Source organism: Salvelinus fontinalis, chromosome 13 (assembly GCF_029448725.1).
Source record: "Salvelinus fontinalis isolate EN_2023a chromosome 13, ASM2944872v1, whole genome shotgun sequence".
NCBI classification, from domain to species: Eukaryota; Metazoa; Chordata; class Actinopteri; order Salmoniformes; family Salmonidae; genus Salvelinus; species Salvelinus fontinalis.
In genome coordinates this window covers 40,522,112-40,544,456 of record NC_074677.1, presented here as the reverse complement: position 1 = coordinate 40,544,456, position 22,345 = coordinate 40,522,112, and the positions used below count along the sequence as shown (strand labels likewise).

General features: G+C 41.3%; 1 protein-coding gene across 1 annotated transcript in view; it reads right to left on the bottom strand.

Annotated features, from left to right (window-relative positions):
- Positions 1-22,345, bottom strand: part of LOC129868674 (regulator of G-protein signaling 14-like) — a 34,833-nt gene that overhangs the window by 7,048 nt on the left and 5,440 nt on the right. Inside the window, exons 4-13 of the mRNA XM_055942851.1 lie at positions 14,784-14,876; positions 14,531-14,674; positions 14,018-14,218; positions 13,127-13,253; positions 12,940-13,010; positions 12,661-12,849; positions 11,124-11,200; positions 10,881-11,007; positions 10,702-10,783; positions 8,557-8,615 (exon numbers count right to left, since the gene is read on the bottom strand). Of these exons, the coding sequence (XP_055798826.1) occupies positions 8,557-8,615; positions 10,702-10,783; positions 10,881-11,007; positions 11,124-11,200; positions 12,661-12,849; positions 12,940-13,010; positions 13,127-13,253; positions 14,018-14,218; positions 14,531-14,674; positions 14,784-14,876 (1,170 nt within the window). The remainder of the gene's footprint in view (positions 1-8,556; positions 8,616-10,701; positions 10,784-10,880; positions 11,008-11,123; positions 11,201-12,660; positions 12,850-12,939; positions 13,011-13,126; positions 13,254-14,017; positions 14,219-14,530; positions 14,675-14,783; positions 14,877-22,345) is intronic.

The following is a 22,345-nucleotide window of genomic DNA, read 5'->3' as shown; positions in this document are numbered from 1 at the left end:
ACCACAGAGAGCTGTTTATTCTCTATGGTGGTTGGGGCGTGAAAATGACTAGGGTGGGTTGTCTAGGGGAATTATAATTCTATGTTGGCCTGATATGGTTCCCAATCAGAGGCAGCTGTTTATCGTTGTCTCTGATTGGGGATCATATTTAGGTCGCCATTTTCCCCATTGTGTTTGTGGGATCTTGTGTTTGTGTAGCTGCCTGTGAGGATCCCTGAACGTCACGTTTCGTTTGTGCTTGTTTTTTTTTGTGTTGGTGAGTTTTCGATTTATTAAAATATGTGGAACTCTACGCACGCTGTGCCTTGGTCCACTCACTATGACGAACGTGACAACCACACAACAAATTCTCTAGTGTTAATTTTTTATTTCTAACTTTAAGCGTGTTAAATCAACACTGAAAGTGTTGCATCTGTGGACCCCTATAGACACCGGAACAGTGTTGAATTAAAATAACACACTGCTTAGTGCCTTGCCTTTCAAGTAAATTGTAGAGTTACATGACTGTATTTGTTAGTGACAGAGACATGGTTGTTGCATTCATCCCTTTTTGGTCCCATTGACTTCACGAATATGTTATTATGAAAAAAGTTTTATTTTGAGGGCATATTTTTCTCCTAATACAGGAGCCTGAATCTCCTACACATCACTTTGAACCAAAACCACACCTATCATTATCATATTTCCCAGGATGCTCTATTGCAGGTTGATATGAATTACACATCACGTTGCAAGCCATCATAATGCAACTTGCAGGCCTGATGTAAACCATTAGTTTCAGGCCACTGTTTTAAAAATGTGTTCCTAACGGGGTACAAACACCATGTAATGTCATCCTTTGTACCTTTAATTATAAGTGCATAAGTGTACCCCCAAGTAGGGTTGCAAAATTCTGGATTCCCAGATTTGTCTAAAATCGTGATTGAAGGATTTCTGTTTTTCTCCTTCCATTTCTAAGAAAACTTCCAACCAGGATTTCTGTATATCCTGGGAATTTTTCAACCCTACATGCAAGTCACATCATGCTAGTTTGCAAGGTTATGTGTAATTCCTATTGAACTCCACCCAGAGTTAGGATATCCAACAGATGGAATTTGAATTCACCTGCAACCTTGCATTCAGAATGAGTGCCAGGGTTAGGAACATTGTGAGGAGACTACCGAAGGCATTTCAACTGGAACAATCATTTCAGTAACAGGTGCAAAAATCGAAAACGCTGATTGGATTACTTTAGAAAAATGTATGTCATTTATCTTTGTGTAGCATAATATTAATCAGTCAATCAATGTACAGCACTTGCACAAACTTAGATATAGCAGAACAGATGCTTTAATGTTCAAATACATTTATAGGACTTCTGATCATTTTCTTGCCTTAGTACCTGACTTGCATATCTTAGACCACCTTTTGCAAAAACTATTCAACACAAATGTCATCAGTGACTACAAAATTCATTGTTTAGTGTTTTGTTGACATAATAATAAAGGTGCAATATGCATAAATGGCTCCACCACTTCCTGGTTGCTAAAATTCTAATAGTTTGCCTAATTTCAGTTTTGTTGACAAAACAAGCAATGCATAGTGTACGGAATCATTGTACCATCTAAACCGCCGTGAAATATATTTTCTATCACCAGAAATATAGAATTTTCAGCTGTTTGAAGCAGGTATACAAAACCCAAAAGTAAAAGACGCAAAAACTAAGCTTAAAAACGTGAAGCATGGAAATAGTTCACATAGAACAGATCTAACACTTCTTACACTTGCTTTCAATGAGAATGACAAATCTATAACTCACATTTCTATGTGAATTTGGTCGGGTAACCCAAAAAGTTCTTCAGAAGAGAAATGTGTACAATTGTGTTCACTGTTTCCGGCAATATGTAAATACTACTGCACAAAATTCTAAATCATCCAATCACTGTCATACCATGTAAACTATATGGAAAGTTCTAGGCAATGGGGACTGTCCAATTTTTATGATCTTTTAAAATTTTGCAGAGATGCAGAGAATGAAGTTGGGTTACTTTTAAGTAACTTTGGGTTACTGCTAAATCATCATCTCCAACTTTGTGACCTTCCTTAGAGCTTTAGGCCAATACATTCACATCTTTGTGTTTCTCCATTGTATTCACCTTTCCTTATTTCTATTGTGGATTGTGTTTCTGTGTGCCAATGGAAAGTCTACAAAACTATGAGCAAACAAAAGTGTGTATTGAATACATGGAATTGAGTTGTGATGATACCGATGAATGAATCCTGCACACAATGTGCGTATTTTTGATTAAATGTAAAACACAGACGAGCTCTTGAAGAGCTCTTGAAGAGCTTGAAGAGAAAAGTATGGTTGCGCAATTTCTTTGGCAGGCAGTTGTGTTCTTTTGATGAGTGTATTTGCAATTTTGACTGTATAATAGAGTTTTGATGAACGTATTTATGTTTTGAGAAGGCAAGTACATTTTGAAAACACATTGTTTTGCAAAAGGCCACAGAATTCTATGTCTTGCGGAGTCGGTTTTGAAAATCGACAAGATTGTTCCAAAAAATGCTTGTACGTGATTCAGAAAAACTGAACCAGCACTTAATAATTTTACCATAATGTACTGTATTATGTATTATAGTTTACCATGGTATACCGTGATGAACACTATGTTAGGCCTATGATAACTTTGTAAATAATGGTATTTATTTATCCATATTACTCTACTGTGCAATGACAATCATGTACACAATGAATGTGCTGTACTGTAAATATGTAGCCATTGAACAAATCTTATGTATCATGGTGTAAAGCTGGAAATCATACCATGAATATGATCATTATGGAAATAAATAATGCTTTACCTCGTAAAAAAAATACTATAATTTACTTTCGAATACTACAGTACTTACTATAAAATGATTTAGTACACTGTAGTAAACTGTAGTACAGTGTAGAACACTATATACTACGCACTGCATTGATATGCTAATATGTCATTTGCATATACCCCAACCCCCTCCCCTATGTTCAAATTTCTGCCTCCCATGAGTGAGAAACATACATGCCAAGTATAGATCATATGTTGTTGTTCCCCAAAATCAAAATAAAAAGTGTGTGTGTATGAAAGTGTGTAGATATATGCGAATGCACTCCTTAGCGCCCCCACCCCTCTGCCCCTGCACAGTTGTGAGCTATAATTTTAATAAAGCTGCTTTTAAACCCAACAAACTCATGTCGGAAAAAGGTGAAACTAATCTACACCTGCTGTGCTGATAAAAACCTTAGGGCATTTAGCCTCGGGGGATGCCTTGCTTGACCACACCCTCCTTCCTTGCTCCTGGCCTCTTCCACCAATCCATTTGTTTTCATGGACAGAAAAGAGCAGAAGCTCTGAGCTGTCCAATCAGGTCCATTGTCTACTGTCGGCCAACAGGTCATGGAGAAGAGCAGGAGTGCTGATCTGGTCATACTCATTCTGATCTACTTGCAGGTTATGGCAAGTTTGCTGTTTTACTATTTGTCCAATAGAACACTACAATATACTACAGAAATGTCTGCAAAACTGCGACAAGAAATACTACAATATAATGCTACAGTAAATACTACAGTATGCTGAAGTAATGTATGCAAAAACACCAGACTAAATACTACAGTATGCTGAAGTAATGTATGCAAAAACACCAGACTAAATACTACAGTATGCTGAAGTAATGTATGCAAAACACCAGACTAAATACTACAGTATGCTGAAGCAAAAACACCAGACTAAATACTACAGTATGTGCTGTAATGTTTCTGGGAGATAAAAAAAACTGCTGTGCTACAGTGAAGTCCGTAAAAATACTACAATGAATACTATAGTACAGTGCCCTCCACAATAGTTGGGACAGTAAAGCTTTTTCTTCTTCTTTTGGCTCTATAGTTCAAAAGTATGGATTTGAAGTGAAACAATGACTATGATGATAAAGTGCAGATTCTCAGCTTTAATTTGAGGGTCTTTTCATCCATATCGGGTGAACCGTTTAGAAATTACACCACTTTTGTACATAGTCCTCACCTTTTAGGGGAGGAAAGTATTGGGACAAATTCACGTATATGTTTATTAAAGTAGTAAAAACGTAAGAATTCGATCCCATATTCATAGCACACAATGGCTAGATCAAGCTTGTGACTCTACAAACTTGTTGGATGCATTCGCTGTTTGTTTTGGTTGTGTTTCAGATGACTTCAAATCAAATCAAATCCAATTTTATTTGTCCCATACACATGGTTAGCAGATGTTAATGCGAGTGTAGCGAAATGCTTGTGCTTCTAGTTCCGACAATGCAGTAATAACGAACAAGTAATCTAACCTAACAATTCCATAACTACCACCTTATTTATACACACAAGTGTAAAGGGATAAAGAATATGTACATAAAGATATATGAATGAGTGATGGTACAGAACGGCATAGGCAAGATGCAGTAGATGGTATAGTGTACAGTCTATACATATGAGATGAGTAATGTAGGGTATGTAAACATAAAGTGGCATAGTTTAAAGTGGCTAGTGATACATGTATTACATAAAGATGGCAAGATGCAGTAGATGATATAGAGTACAGTATATACATATACATATGAGATGAGTAATGCAGGGTATGTAAACATTATATTAAGTGGCATTGTTTAAAGTGGCTAGTGATACATTTTTACATAATTTCCATCAATTCCCATTATTAAAGTGGCTGGAGTTGAGTCAGTACGTTGGCAGCGACCACTAAATGTTAGTGGTGGCTGTTTAACAGTCTGATGGCCTTGAGATAGAAGCTGTTTTTCAGTCTCTCGGTCCCTGCTTTGATGCACCTGTACTGACCTCGCCTTCTGGATGATAGCGGGGTGAACAGGCAGTGGCTCGGGTGGTTGTTGTCCTTGATGATCTTTATGGCCTTCCTGTGACATCGGGTGGTGTAGGTGTCCTGGAGGGCAGGTAGTTTGCCCCCGGTGATGCGTTGTGCAGACCCCACTACCCTCTGGAGAGCCTTACGGTGGTGGGCGGAGCAGTTGCCGTACCAGGCGGTGATACAGCCCGACAGGATGCTCTCGATTGTGCATCTGTAGAAGTTTGTGAGTGCTTTTGGTGACAAGCCGAATTTCTTCAGCCTCCTGAGGTTGAAGAGGCGCTGCTGCGCCTTCTTCACAACGCTGTCTGTGTGGGTGGACCAATTCAGTTTGTCCGTGATGTGTACACCGAGGAACTTAAAACTTTCCACCTTCTCCACTACTGTCCCGTCGATGAGGATAGGGGGGTGCTCCCTCTGCTGTTTCCTGAAGTCCACAATCATCTCCTTTGTTTTGTTGACGTTGAGTGTGAGGTTATTTTCCTGACACCACACTCCGAGGGCCCTCACCTCCTACCTGTAGGCCGTCTCGTCGTTGTTGGTAATCAAGCATACCACTGTAGTGTTGTCCGCAAACTTGATGATTGAGTTGGAGGCGTGCATGGCCACGCAGTCGTGGGTGAACAGGGAGTACAGGAGAGGGCTCAGAACGCACCCTTGTGGGGCCCCAGTGTTGAGGATCAGCGGGGTGGAGATGTTGTTACCTACCCTCACCACCTGGGGGCGGCCCGTCAGGAAGTCCAGGACCCAGTTGCACAGGACGAGGTCGAGACCCAGGGTCTCGAGCTTGATGACGAGTTTGGAGGGTACTATGGTGTTAAATGCTGAGCTGTAGTCGATGAACAGCATTCTCACATAGGTATTCCTCTTGTCCAGATGGGTTAGGGCAGTGTGCAGTGTGGTTGTGATTGCGTCGTCTGTGGACCTATTGGGTTGGTAAGCAAATTGGAGTGGGTCCAGGGTGTCAGGTAGGGTGGAGGTGATATGGTCCTTGACTAGTCTCTCAAAGCACTTCATGATGACGGAAGTGAGTGCTACGGGGCGGTAGTCGTTTAGCTCAGTTACCTTAGCTTTCTTGGGAACAGGAACAATGGTGGCCCTCTTGAAGCATGTGGGAACAGCAGACTGGGATAAGGATTGATTGAGTATGTCCTTAAACACACCAGCCAGCTGGTCTGCGCATGCTCTGAGGACGCGGCTGGGAATGCCGTCTGGGCCTTCAGCCTTGCGAGGGTTAACACGTTTAAATGTTTTACTCACCTCGGCTGCAGTGAAGGAGAGCCCGCAGGTTTTGGTAGCGGGCCGTGTCAGTGGCACTGTATTGTCCTCAAAGCGAGCAAAAAAGTTATTTAGTCTGTCTGGGAGCAAGACATCCTGGTCCTCGACGGGGCTGGTTTTCTTTTTGTAATCCGTGATTGACTGTAGACCCTGACACATACCTCTTGTGTCTGAGCTGTTGAATTGCGACTCTACTTTGTCTCTATACTGGGACTTAGCTTGTTTGATTGCCCTGCGGAGGGAATAGCTACACTGTTTGTATTCGGTCATGTTTCCGGTCACCTTGCCCTGGTTAAAAGCAGTGGTTCGCGCTTTCAGTTTCACGCGAATGCTGCCATCAATCCACGGTTTCTGGTTTGGGAATGTTTTAATCGTTGCTGTGGGTACGACATCGTCAATGCACTTTCTAATGAACTCGCTCACCGAATCAGCATATTCGTCAATGTTGTTGTTGGACGCAATGCGGAACATATCCCAATCCACGTGATCGAAGCAGTCTTGAAGCGTGGAATCAGATTGGTCGGACCAGCGTTGAACAGACCTGAGCTCGGGAGCTTGCTGTTTTAGTTTCTGTTTGTAGGCTGGAAGCAACAAAATGGAGTCGTGGTCAGCTTTTCCGAAAGGAGGGTGGGTTAGGGCCTTATATGCGTCGCGGAAGTTAGTATAACAATGATCCAAGGTTTTACCAGCCCTGGTAGCACAATCGATATGCTGATAGAATTTAGGGAGTTTTGTTTTCAGATTAGCCTTGTTAAAATCCCCAGCTACGATGAATGTAGCCTCAGGGTGTGTGGTTTCCAGTTTACAAAGAGTCAGATAAAGTTCGTTCAGGGCCATCGATGTGTCTGCTTGGGGGGGAATATATACGGCTGTGATTATAATCGAAGAAAATTCCCTTGGTAGATAATGCGGTCGACATTTGATTGTGAGGAATTCTAAATCTGGTGAACAGAATGACTTGAGTTCCTGTATGTTGTTATGATCACACCACGTCTCGTTGATCATAAGGCATACACCCCCGCCCCTCTTCTTACCAGAAAGATGTTTGTTTCAGTCGGCGCGATGCGTAAAGAAACCAGCTGGCTGCACCGACTCTGTTAGCGTCTCTTGAGTGAGCCATGTTTCCGTGAAGCAAAGAACGTTACAATCCCTGATGTCTCTCTGGAATGTTACCCTTGCTCGGATTTCATCAACCTTATTGTCAAGAGACTGGACATTGGCGAGTAGTATGCTAGGGAGTGGAGCGCGATGTGCCCGTCTCTGAAGCCTGACCAGGAGACCGCCTCGTTTGCCCCTTTTACGGCATCGTTGTTTAGGGTCACCGGCTGGGATCAGATCCATTGTATTGGGTGGAAGACAAAACACAGGATCCGCTTCGGGAGAGTTATATTCCTGGTTGTAACGATGGTGAGTTGACGTTGCTCTTATATTCAGTAGTTCCTCCCGACTGTATGTAATGAAACCTAAGATTACCTGGGGTACCAATGTAAGGAATAACACACAAAACAACGAAATACTGCATAGTTTCCTAGGAACGCGAAGCGAGGCAGCCATCTCGGTCGGCGCCGGAAGTGTTTTGTGCCCAAACGAAATGAATGTTAAATAGAGTACGTATCTAAACACTGCAACAGTAATGTGGATGCTACCATGATTACGGAGAACCCTGGATGATGAGTGAGAAAGTTACAGACGCTACATGGGAGGTACAGGGGAGCTTAGCATTTCTTAAGTGGTATGACATTTGAGCGTCTATAACTTTCTCACATTATTCATGATTCATTCAGGTTCCTCCGTAATCATGATAGCATCCAGATTCATGTAGAAGTGTTTAGAAACATATTCTTATTTACAATAAAAGGTGACTCCAAAAAGACACAATACGTTATTTGCCATTGATTTCGATTGGGCACAAAATAATCAGAAACACAATCAAGACAAACAGCAAATGTTGTGAAATTTCTCCCAATACTTTTGGTCCCCTAAAATGGATGGACCATGTACAAAAAGTGCTGTAATTTCTAAATGGTTCACCAATATGGATGAAAATTCACTCAAATTAAAGCTGACAGTCTGCACTTTAACCTCATACGCATTGTTTTGATTTCAAATCCAAAGTTTTAAAGTACAGAGCCAAACAAAGAGAACATTTTTCGCTGTCCCAATAATTACAGAGGGCACTGTTTTTAAATATACTAATACTACAGTTTTAATAACATAGTAAACTATGATATTTTTTCATGTGGGTATAACGCCAGGAGCGATATCCTGATTTGACAGCTCCAATGCAGTTACCTCCGATATTGCCTAAATCAAAACAATGAAACTGCTTTGCAGGCAGAAAGACAGATATAAAGACAGACGGACAGGCAGACAGACAGACAAGCAGACAGAACGTTGCTCAAGTACCACTCACCTGAAACACAGGGCCTGAGGAGCTACCGCACACCCTTGAGCTGCTGCTCTGCTCAGTACCTGGGGAAAATAATAGGATAAAATATTCTCAATCTCATAAACAAAACTACGCAAAACAATTTAGATGCGTGGCGGTCCCGAAATTTAATCAACCGGTGATTGTCATGCAAATAACTGCCGGTCTCACGGTAATTGACCGTTAATTAACATAAACACATTTAGCATCTCCTGGCTTCCACACTGATGCAGACCTTTGGAACATCTATATATTAAAAAGTCTAATAAATCTATGTAATATAGCCTAGATCTTCACACTAAATCCATTACTTATTTTAGACAGGTTTAAAGGAACATAATATGATGAAAATGTCCCACTGTCATTGGTATTATGAGGAAAAAAAATGTTTGGTAACTGATGCACATAAGTAAAAGATGACGAGATAATGTACTGTAAACGAAGCAAGTACACTCGCAAGGACAACTACAGTAGTACAGTGCTTATATATAGATATATTCACACCACTTGACTTTTCCACATTTTGCTGTGTTACATAGTGGGATTAAAATGGATTTAATTGTCATTTTTTGTCAACGATCTACACAAAATACTCTGTAATGTCCAAGTGGAGAAAAAGGCTAACATTTGAAAATAAATAATTTGGAAATAAAAAAACTAATATATCTTAATTAGATAAGTATTCAACCCCCTTAGTCAATACATGTAAGAATCATATTTGACAGTGATTAGAGCTGTGAGTCTTTCTGGTGAAAGGTGAAATTGTGTCTCTGTGTCTGTTGGAAAGCAGACTGAAACAAGTTTGTCTAGGATTTTTCCTGTGCTAAGCTCTATTCCGTTTCTTTTTATCCCCAAAGAACTCCCTATCCTTGCCGATGACAAGCATACCCATAACATGATGCAGCCACCACCATGCTTAAAAAATATAAAGAGTGGTGCTCAGTGATGTGTTGTGTTGGATTTGCCCCGAACATAATGCTTTGTATTCAGGACAAAATATTTCCAAATATTTTGCAGGATTACTTTAGTGCCTTATTGCAAACAGGATGCATGTTTTGGAATATTTTTATCCTTTTTCACTCTATAATTTATGTTAGTATTGTGAAGTAACTTCAATGTTGTTAATCCATCCTCAGTTATCTGGAAAACCTCCCTGGTCTTTGTGGTTGAATCTGTGCTTGAAATTCACTGCTCAACTGAGGGACCTTACAGATAAATGTATGTGAGATGGGGTAGTCATTTAAAAATCATGTTAAACACTATTATTGCACACAGAGTGAATCCATGCAACTTATTTTGTGACTTGTTAAAAGGGTTGAATAGTTATTGACTTAAGACATTTCAGCTTTTCATTTTTAATTAATTTGTAAACATTTCTAAAAACATAATTACACTTTGACATTATGGGGTATAGTGCAAATGCATGTAGATCAGTGAAACAATATCACAATTGAATCCATTTTTGAATTCAGGCTGTAAAACAACAAAATGTGGAAAAAGTCAAGGGGTGTGAATACTTTCTGAAGGCACAGTAGATGTATAATCTTCATCAGAAGATATGTTGTACTTAAAGAGCATATTATATTATATTTTACAGTCAGCTATTTATTTGCTGTTTACATTGAAATCACATTGTCCAACTCCATACCTGTCATTGTCAAGCAAAACAAGACAATTAGTGATACAGGGTTGGCATGATAGCACAAACAGACTGGCACTTAGACTAGGTACTGTAATTACATAATAATTGCCTAAAAATGATTGGTTTTAATTCTTTCAGATTCATTGCAAAAACAAACGATCACCACTAAGTATTGCCAATTGTGCTGTCTTCTTGGAAGTGATTACCATGAAGTTCTGAGTAAATACCAGACAAACACTGGCTAAACAAGCACTGTAAATTATCATGCTTTACAGAAAATTCTCATAGGAAATCATAGTGTTTGGCGTAATAGGACATAGCGTATTGCAGAATATTGTACTGACTCCTTTGGGATATATATGCATAAGCTTTGTGGATACAGTATCAGTCTTGAGCACAAGCAATCGCACTGTCTAGGTTTCTCTCCTGCACACACATACACACAATAGAAAACGCAGAAAACAAACAGGATATTGCAGCGTACTAGCCTTTCACTCTGTCCAGTGTTATCTTTTTGTTGGCCAGGGAGGTTACGGCCATGCTCATGCTTAGGGACTCTTTGCTCCCACTCTGAAATAAAAGGAAGTATGGAGAGAAAACTTCAGAGGGTTTATGAGTTATGCAACAGCATAGAATGTCACAATCCGAGTCCCATAGTTCGACTCACCATGGTGACTATGACGTCCTGTGGTCGCAGACGTTGCTTCTGGAGCACTGGGGTCAGTGCTTCCTGTAGAGACTTACTGGACTTTACCACAATACCCACTGTCTTCCCTGTGGACACTATCTCCACCCTGAGAAATAGACACAACTTGGCATTAGTATGATTTTGTTTGTTTTGTAGGGTTTATTTAATGACAGGAAATACAAAAGTGAACATGTCGTATAATATCAGGATGTGGACACTCACGCAAAAGTCACTCTGAGCTCCAAGAAGACCTGCTGCTCCTTCAGAACTGAGCTGTCCTGATCCAGAGAGAGGGGCTTCTGGGGAGAGGCCGGAGAACAGAATTTGAATAATGAACACAGTACATCAACTATACTTGGCATAGAAAATTCTCCCTTCTCCTCCAACTAAGATGCTGCTTGAGTGACAGACAGACACCATTTTGGGTAAAACCAATAGTCTGTTTGAGAGGTTGCTTGATTGATTGATTTTATAAGCCAGTTCAAAAAAAATACATATACACCCAGTACATATTCAAACTTGTCAGGGTTAACACGATAAAGTCTGACTTATTTCCATTGTGATCCCTTGTGGTCCCATTGTGGTACATACTCTACACGCTTAGAAGTAAAAGGTGCCTGGATGAACCTTTTGAGGTTCTAAGAATTGCCACACCAGTGGAACCATTCCAGGTCAAAAAGGTTCCCAGAGGAACCCCTTTGAAAAGGGTCTTAGAGGAACCCCTGTGTAAAGGTTCAAACCGGAACCTTTTTGTGATGGGATGGGTTCAATAGTCCGCCACAGTGGACGCGTCATAATACCCAGAAAAACACAGAAATGGTTCCAATTGTTTTTCCGCCACACATTTTTCACATTATGAATTTGACAAAAAAAATTGAATGAATTGTGTTTGGTGTAGACTTACCTTGATGAGACATTTTGATGGCTGTGTATTTCTCTCTCAGACAAGGTGAGTTTTATCAACATATTCACCTCAATTTCCTCTCAAAAATTTGCAATGACAATTATTGATGAAACTTACCTTGTCCAACCGAGAGAGATTTGCGCGGTTATCAAAACGTCACACCAGGGTAAGCCTACACGAAACACAGAACTTATATGAAGTAGCTCTTAAACCCCAGAGGGAAAGAATTATGGCGGAAAAACGATTGGAACCATTTCCAGTCCAGGTTTAAAAGTGGTACCGTGGTACTAAATGTTGAACCTTTTTAATAATATATTGTAGAGCTGGCAGCCTATCAGGAGATTGGAGGCGTGGCTTACTGGAGGCGTGGCTTTACTATAGTTTTTTTTGCCAGCCGTTTGCCATTCCTGTCCGCAATGTTAAGTTTATACACTTCAAATTTAAATTTTCCTCAAATATTTAAGCATGTTACATATTCTAATATAATATTAATATTGCTGAATACATATAGTAATAACGTGGTAACTACTCCAACTTTGGGATTTGCATAAGCGGTTGAGGATCTCTAAGCTTCATTGAACCACCAAACTGTCAGTGTTCAAACTTAAAATGATGACAATATAACAGAACCGATGAACAGGGATGACATCTACACTAACACCTTCAAGCTCAACTCTGGACCTACAAACCAGTTCCACTGCATTTTTTCATTGTTCCCCTCTAATCAGGGACTGATTTAGACATGGGACACCAGGTGTGTTCAATTAATTATCAGGTAGAACAGAAAAACAGCAAGCTCCGGACTTCTTAGGGTAAGAGATATTACACAGCTGGCCAATTCTGACTGAGGCTCACCTTGTCCTTGCCCTGCAGGTAGATGATGACATCCGAGAGGGGGAGGCCTCTCTTCTCACAGAGCCCAGTGAGCATAGTGCGGATGGAGAGGCCAGGTCGGGCTGGAGCCAGGGAGGCAGTGCCGTCAGGAAGGAACACACAACAGTACTTCTCTGCCTGGCCCGCACGCCAACGCTCCTTCTCCAACTTCTGGGGGGGAAAGGGGGAAAAGGCATAAGTTAATTTAAAAGTCTAAACAACTATTATGTGATCGTCAGAGCTTGGTGTGTGTGTGCTCACCTCTACTGCATTGAGGAGAGATCCCGACCTGGCTGTGCTCTGTAAGACTGCAGCATGGTCAGCAAGCTCAGCTAAGGGAATTGGTAGGGGGTATATTCAGCTGCATGCATACTGTATGTCATCAGACCAGAAAAGTAATAGACTGTAATGTAAATTCTGAACCAATGCTTTCCCTATTGTATTATACCTCCCCACGATCCTCTCTTTTCCTGTCCTTTCTCTCTGGTCAGCTTGTTTTGTGGCACTCCTTTTCTCTTCTCTGCACCCTCGTTCAAATCCAAAGGTAGAGACTTTCCCGGTTTGACCTTTGGTTTCTATGAACAATACTCAGTTATGAAGTGATGTGTTGGTTTATGCACAAACTTCATTGCACATTTTTACAGTACTGTATGGTCAGGGCCCTAGCCTTTTGGCGGCCCTTTGCGAGATTTAGTTGAGGGGCCCCACACCTCGAGGGCAAAATGTTTTAGTGGCCCCCCTCTTGACGGCTGAGATAAAGTACATTTCCTGTAATTCTACACATTTTGCCATGGGGCGCAGAGATAATGTTGCAGTTTTAAAGCAAGTTTCCGCAATTCTACACATTTTGCCATGAGGTGGAGATAACATTTTGCCATTTTATAACTAATTTCATGAAATTCTATTAATTTTGCCACCGGGGCGGATATAACATTATTACGTTTTACAGTTAATTTCCTGCAATTCTACACATTTTGCCATTACTTATTCCATGTTAATAGATCTGAGTGAGAGTGACTAACAAAATCAATGGGGGCCTCTGAGCATGTGTTCTTCTTACCCGGTCGTTAATTCGGACATGATTACTACAAGTTCAGATAGCTGGCTAGACTCATTTTCCAATCTAAAAATATTTAGCTGACTTGGAATAATTGAGTGACTGTCAGCGATTGACATAACAAGACGAAAACTGCTGATACACAACCATATCGCTCAACTGCACCTTGTGTATTTTACAATTCTAACTCTCAACAAACAGTAAGTTGAAACTCCAACTGAGTTCCAATTGTATTTTTTATTTTTGTACGCTTATACCTGGGGCCGGCCCTGTGTACGGTACCTCTTTGGGTTTCTGGTCAGCCTTGGGTCTGTCACTAAGAGAGTGGATGTCAGTCCCAGCAGTCTTTCTGGTTACTGTGCTCTTCGAGCGGGGGCCCAGCTCAGGTAGAGGCCTGCCCTCCACATTGGCCAACATGCAGCTCTGATAGAGCTGGGAGCGAACAAAGCGTGTGTAGCTGTCAAACTTCATCAGCTTGAAGATCTGAAGTGAGAGAGAGAGAGAGAGAGAGAGAGAGAGAGAGAGAGAGAGAGAGAGAGAGAGAGAGAGAGAGAGAGAGAGAGAGAGAGAGAGAGAGAGAGAGAGAGAGAGAGAGAGAGAGGGGGAAGCCTTTTTAAGTCAGGCAACACAACCATCTTTGTTACTAAACTCAGTTTTCATGGCATTTCTTATTTTTCCTGCTGTTTCACACAGCAAAAGATGGCCACGCTACTGTATGAATACTTAATAAAGGAATATTTAATTATTTTCTAATGGAGGCTTGCTACAGTAGATGATGTGTCCATGATGGTGTACCTGTTGTTGAGCCTTGTGATACATGTCAGGTTGAGGGTTTCTCACTTCCCACTCCTCAATGCGGACTTTGTCATCAATGTTGATGGGATGGGAGGCACTGCCTGAGAGGTAACTGCTGTAGATGGAGCGAGCCTCCTGATTTAACTGGACAGAAAAGGAACATGGTCAAACCCTGACAGATAGAGATCCCTCTTAGAATAGCACATGGGGTAATCTTGAAGATGTCAAAACCCCATTTTCATCTGTGAATTACCTTCTCTTTCTGATTGGCTGGGATCTGTCTGAACTTTTCACATGCCTGCCAAAATAAGATGTTCTCGGCACTGACCTCCGACTTCAGGAAAGCCTGTGGGTTTAAGCAGAAAAATAGTCATGTCACCAGTATTTACCCAACCACAATACCTTATCACCAGGCATAATCTTAAGCCTGTTTTGACTGTCTAAAAACTGTGGGTAGTTTCTTTTAAGGGGGAAACCTCTTCCACAGTGTTTTTTTATTGGACCTTAACACTACCTTAAATTTGACTTACAGTATACCCTGCAAACCAAAATTGGTTCTGAGAACGTTCCCTGAACATTCATTAGGTTGCCATAAAAACTGTCTAGTTGTGCTGATGATTATGCAATGTTTGTATAAAACATTGTGTCTCCCGGGTGGGGCAGTGGTCTAGGGCACAGCATCGCAGTGCTAGCTGCGCCACCAGAGTCTCTGGGTTCACGCCCAGGCTCTGTCGCAGCCGGCTGCAACCGGGAGGTCCGTGGGGCGACGCACAATTGGCATAGCGTCGTCCGGGTTAGGGGGTAGGGAGGGATTGGCCGGTAGGGATATCCTTGTCTCAGTATGTAAAAAATGTAATAAAATGTATGCACTCTACTGTAAGTCGCTCTGGATAAGAGCGTCTGCTAAATGACTAAAATGTAATGTAAAAAATGTTGCAAGAATGTTACTGTAACGAGTATTACCGAAGGTGGCTTCCCTTCCTGTTCGAGTGGCGGTCGTCGCCGGTCTACTAGCTGCCACTTTTTCCTTTTCGTTTGGTTTTGACTAATTGATTTCACCTGTTTATTGTTTGGTTGTTAGGGTGGTGCTATTTAAGTTCGTTTAGCCCGTTTCTGTTTGTGCGGGCTTGTCTTTCTGTTTTGTATGAGGTTGTTCGTGTATGTTGGGGTTTTCCACAGTCTGGATTTATTTTCCAGTGTGTACTTTATTCAAGTCGGATTTTTACGCCAAATGTTTTTGACGTTACCAGTTGTTCATCTGGTTGGACATTAAAGAGTGGTTTTTCCCCATTACCTTTGCTCTCTGCGCCTGACTCCTTACAATTGTCCTCATTGATCGTAACAGTTCCCAGAAAACATTTTGTTATTACATCACCTGGAAACCTAATAAGAACCTTAGGGCAATGCTCTGTGGTGGTTGTTACAGATGTTGTGCACAACCTTTTAGTGAATGTTAGGAGAACTTTCAAAGGATATTTAATTTCAAACATATTCTTATCAAGAACATTACTTGATTGTTTTTGGGACGTTATCATCCTAACGTTAGGAAAAACCCTAACTAGAACTTAATGGAAATGTTAGCTAATGTCCTGGGAATGTTCTCGGTTTGCTGGGTATTGTTTACGTGATATTTCTGTCTCACTCACACACATTCCTCTGCTCTCCACAGGCCTCGTAATCCAAACTGGTGAATCTCATCTCTTTTCCCATAAATCCTCCAGCCCTCAGGAGAAAATCAGACGCCCATGTGGTTCTGTCTATTTAAGGGACTCTTGCGTGGGCCTCTTTCTCACTTTACTTTCTTGGGCATTTTGACAAACAATCTTTGTGGCAGTGTTATGTATTGTCTCCCAGTCAGTAAAATGCTTTCATTCAAATAATGTTTTGTGTTTGCTTTTCATGTATTGTGTAATTGATGTGTATATACAGTACCAGCCAAAAGTTTGGACACACCTACTCATTCAAGGGTTTTTCTTTATTGTGACTATTGTAGAATAATAGTGAGGACATCAAAACTATGAAATAACACATATGGAATCATGTAGTAACCAAAAATTATTAAACAAATCAAAATATATTTTATATGTGAGATTCATCGAAGCAGCCACCCTTTGCCTTGATGACAACTTTGCACACTTTTGACCTTCTCTCAACCAGCTTCACCTGGAATGCTTTTCCAACCGTCTTGAAGGTGTTACCACATATGCGGAGCACTTGACTTCACTCTGCGGTTCAACTCATCCCAAACTATCTCAATTGGGTTGAGGTCGGGTGATTGTGGAGGTACTGTAGATATTGTGTAATTGTTGTTTTTTGATGTGTTCATGCAGGGCTTATATCAAATCAAATACAATTTTAATTGGTCACATGCACATATTTAGCAGAAGTTATCGTGAGTGTAGAGAAATGCTTGTGTTCTTAGCTCCAACAGTGCAGTAATATCTAACAATTCACAACAATACACAAAAATCTAAAAGTAAAATAATGGAATTAAGAAATGTATAAATATTAGGATGAGCAATGTCAGAGTGGCATTGACTAAAATACAGTAGAATAGAATACAGCACATACATATGAAATGAGTAAAGCGGTATGTAAACATTATTAAAGTGACTAGTGATTCCATGTCTATGTATATAGGGCAGCAGCCTCTAAGGTACAGGGTTGAGTAACCGGGTGGTAGCCAGCTAGTGATGGCTATTTATCAGTCTGATGGCCTTGAGATAGAAGCTGTTTTTCAGTTTCTCGGTTCCAGCTTTGATGCACCTGTACTGACCTCGCCGTCTGGATGATAGCGGGGTGAACAGTCCATGGCTTGGGTGTCCTTGATGATCTTTTTGGCCTTCCTGTGACATCGGGTGCTCTGGGTGTCCTGGAAGGCAGGCAATGTGCCCCTGGTGATGCATTGGGCAGACCGCACCACTCTCTGGAGAGCCCTGCGGTTGCGGGCGGTGCAGTTGCCGTACCAGGCGGTGATAAAGCCTGACAGGATGTTCTCAAATGTGCATCTGTAAAAGTTTGTGAGGGTCTTAGGGGCCAAGCCACATTTCTTCAGCCTCCTGAGGTTGAAGAGGCGCTGTTGCGCTGTTGCGCCTTCTTCACCCTCTGTCTGTGTGGGTGGACCTTTTCAGAACGTCAGAGATGTGTACGCCGAGGAACTTGAAGCTTCCCACCTTCTCCACCGTGGTCCCTTCAATGTGGATGGGGGCGTGCTCCCTCTGCTGTTTCCTGAAGTCCCCGATCATCTCTTTTGTTTTGTTGACGTTAAAGGAGAGGTTATTTTCCTGGCACCACTCCCCCAGGGCCCTCACCTCCTCCCTGTAGGCTGTCTCATCATTGCTACAAACTTGCTGATTGAGTTGGAGGCGTGTTTGGCCATGCAGTCATGGGTGAACAATGAGTACAGGAGGGGGCTGAGTACACACTCTTGTGGGGTTCCGTGTGTTGAGGATCAGTGAAGTGGAGGTGTTGTTTCCTACCTTCACCACCTGGGGGCGGCCCGCCAGGAAGTCCAGGACCCAGTTGCACAGGGCGGGGGTCAGACCCAGGGCCCCAAGCTTGATGATGAGCTTGGAGGTTACTACGGTGTTGAAGGCTTAGCTGTAGTCAATGAACAGCATTCTTACATAGGTATTCCTCTTGAATATGTCTGTAAACACTCCAGCCAACTGGTCTACGCATGCTCTGATGATGCGGCTAGGGATACTGTCTGGGCCGGCAGCCATGCAACTTCTTATGGCTTGGGGGCAGTATTTCGACGTCTGGATGAGAAGCGTGCCCAAAGTAAACTGCCTGTTACTCAGGCCCAGAAGCTAGGATATGCATATAATAATATATAATATATTTGGATAAATAATATATAATACATTTGGATAGAAAACACTCTAAAGTTTCCAAAACTGTTAAAATAATGTCTGTGAGTATAACAGAACTGATATTGCAGGTGAAAACCTGAGGAAAATCCTTCCAGGAAGTGGGATTTTTTTGATGTGGGTATATTCAATTGAATGCCTTATAGAGTATCTAATGGGTTAAGACCCAGATTGCGGCTCCTATGGCTTCCACTAGATGTCAACAGTCTTTAGACATTGTTTCAGGCTTATTTTCTGAAAAATGAAGAAGAATGAGCGTGACCGAGTGCGTGACCGAGTGCGCGCCCTTCGTTGTTTTTCCTTTCTATTGAATACGCTACTGTCCGGTTGAAATATTATCGATTATTTAGACAATTGACAACCTGAGGATTAATTATAAACATCGTTTGACACGTTTCGATGAACTTTACCGGTACTATTAGGATGTATTCGTCTTCATGTTTTGACCGCCTTTGAGCCAGTGGATTACTGAACAAAATGTGCCAACAAAACAAAGTTTTTGGAATATAAAGAGGGACTTTATCAAACAAAACCAAAACGTTTTGTGTAGCTGGGACTCTTGTGACTGCAACTATATGAAGATGTTCAAAGGTAAGTGATTCATTTTATCGCTATTTCTGACTTTTGTAATTCCTTTATTTGGTTGTAAAATGTTTGTATGCTTTTGTAAGCGGGGCGCTGTCCTCAGATAATTGCATGGTATGTGTAACGAACGTTGTCGGGAGAAGGAGAAGAGGACCAAGGTCCAGCGTGGTAAGTGTCCATATTACTTTTAATAAATACGAAACACTTGAACAAAACAACAAAACAGTTCTGCAAGGTGCAATACACAAAACAGAAAACAACTACCCACAAACACAGGTGGGAACAGGCTACCTAAGTATGGTTCTCAATCAGAGACAACGATAGACTGCTGCCTCTGATTGGGAACCATACCAGGCCAAACACATAGAAATACAAAAAATAGAACAACATAGAACACCAGACATAGAATACCCACCCAAACTCACGCCCTGACCAACCAAAATAGAGACATAAAAAAGATCTCCAAGGTCAGGGCGTGACAGTATGCTTTCGCCGTAAAGCCTTTTTGAAATCTGACAAAGTGGCCGGATTAACAAGAAGTTCATCTTTAAGCCGATGTATAACACTTGTATTTTTTATGAATGTTTATTATGACTATTTCTGTATTTTGAATTTGGCGCTCTGCAATTTCACCGGATGTTGTCGAGGTGGGTCGCTAGCGGAACGCCTGCGCCAGAAAGGCCATGGAGAATGAGAGCCCACAGTCCGTGGGAGCGGGCTGCATCGATGGCACTGTGTTATGCTCAAAGCGGGCGAAGAAGGTGTTTAGCTTGTCTGGGAGCAGGACGTCGGTGTCTGCAACATGGCTGGTTTTCCCCTTTGTAATCCGTGATTGTCTGTAGACCCTGCCACATACGTCTTGTGTCTGAGCCGTTGAATTGTGACTCCACTTTGTTTCTATACTGACGTTTTGCCTGTTTGATTGCCTTACGGAGGGAATAACTACACGGTTTGTATTTCGACCATCTTCCCTGTCATCTTGCCATGGTTAAATGCGGTGGTTAGCGCTTTCAGTTTTGCGCGAATCCTGCCATCTGTCCATGGTTTCTGGTTTGGGTAGGTTTAAATAGGGACAGTGGGAACAACATCCCCTATACACTTCCTGATGAACTCAGTCACTGTGTCTGTGTATACATCAATGTTATTATCCGAGGCTACCCGGAACATATCCCAGTCCGCATGATCAAAACAATCTTGAAGCATGGATTCCGATTGGTCAGACCAGCGTTGAATAGACCTTAGCACGGACTTCCTGTTTGAGTTTCTGCCTCTAGGAAGGGAGGAGAAAAATGGAGTCGTGATCTGATTTGCCGAAGGGGCCTTGTAGTGTAGGCATCCAGGAAGAGAGAATAGGAGGGGTCGAGTGTTTTCCCATCACGAGTACTATAGTCAATGTGTTGGTAGAACTTCGGTTGCGTTTTCCTCAAATTATGTTTGTTAACCTCTTGGAACTATAGGGGGTGCTGTTCCGCATTAGCATATTTGTGTCTCCAAATTAAACTGCCTCGTGCTAAATTCTTGATCGTACAATATGCATATTATTGTTATTATTGGATAGAAAACACCTTCTAGTTTCTATAGAAGTTGAAATTTTGTCTCTGAGTTGTACAGAACAATTTCTACAGCACTTTTCATGACAGGGTTCAGATTTCAATTTTTTTTACCTCTGATCTGGGGTCTGTTTTTAAGGCGACAGTGAATGCTATGAAGAAACCGACACTGCCTACGTCTTCCTCTGGGTGTCTGTACGTCATCACGCTTTCAATGGAATCGATGGGATATTCACAGCCAGTATAAAAGACCAAAATGTATAGAGACCGCCCTTTCTCGTCGTGCGCCTGAAGCGTGAAGGGCATCGGACCTGCCTCGTTCCAAATCGTTTTCTAACCAGCAATATTTCTCCGGTCATGTTTTCACTCGTTTTAGGTGTTAAAAACATCAAAATGTAGTTAATTTGAACCGTTTTATAGCAATTTATATCCGTTTAGTGCGATTTTAGAGGAATTTATTTGTTGTGCACTCTGAAACTTTGGACACGTTTTGGGGTGTCGGTCGTTGGTGGTGGACATTTCGAAGGACAGAGGACATCTATCGACCAAAAGACGTTTATAACATAGAAAGGATACATTGCCCAAGAATCTGATGGAAGAACACCTCAAAGTAAGCAATATTTAATATGATAAATCGTGTTTCTGTCGAAATATTTTAAACGCACATTTCGCCATTTTGTTTGGTATAGCTTCACTTGGCGAACCCTGTATTGAAAAGTAAGGATAATTTTAAAAATGTAAATCAGCGGTTGCATTAAGAACTAATTTGTCTTTCGATTCCTGTAAACCCTGTATTTTTTAGTCAAGTATATGATTAGCTATTAATTAAACCAGATCACTCTGAAAGATGGCGACCGACATTTTCAGGCTTGTTTTGCTACTATTTTCATTGTGTAACCACGGTTTTGTATGGCTAAATATGCACCTTTTCGAACAAACTGTATATGTATATTGTAAAATGATGTTACAGGAGTGTCATCGGAAGAATTCTGAGAAGGTTAGTGAAAAAATTAATATCTTTTGGCGATGTTGACTTTTATCGCTCACTTTGGCTAGAATCAATGCTGGGCTGCTATGTGCTATGTGCTACGCTAATATAACGATTTATTGTGTTTTCGCTGTAAGACACTTAGAAAATCTGAAATATTGTCTGTATTCACAGGATCTGTGTCTTTCGATTCGTGTATGCTGTGTATTTTTACGAAATGTTTGATGATTAGTAGTTAGGTAAACACGTTGCTCATTGTAATTATTCTAGTCCATTTGTGACGGTGGGTGCAATTGTAACCTATGGCAGCTACCTGAAATATGCACTTTTTTCTAACAAAACCTATCCCATACCATAAATATGTTATCAGACTGTCATCTAATGAGTTTTTTTGTTGGTTAGGGGCTATAAATATCTTAGTTTAGCCGAATTGGTGATGGCTACTGGTGTTGGTGGACAAATAAAAGATGGTGGATTATGCTAATGTGTTTTTAGGTAATAGATGTACATCTTTACATATTGTGTCTTCCCTGTAAAACATTTTAAAAATCGGAAATGGTGGCTTTATTCACAAGATCTGTATCTTTCATCTGGTGTCTTGGACTTGTGATTTAATGATATTTAGATGCTACTATCTACTTGTGAAGCTATGCTAGCTATGCTAAACAGTGTGTGGGGGGTGGGGGGTGCTCCCGGATCCGGGTTTCTGAGGCAGTAGAAGTTAAAATCCACAGCTACAATAAATACAATAAACCTCAGGGTATGTTGTTTCCAGTTTCCTTGAGGGACGTTGGGGTATTGGCTTGAGGGGGAATATGCA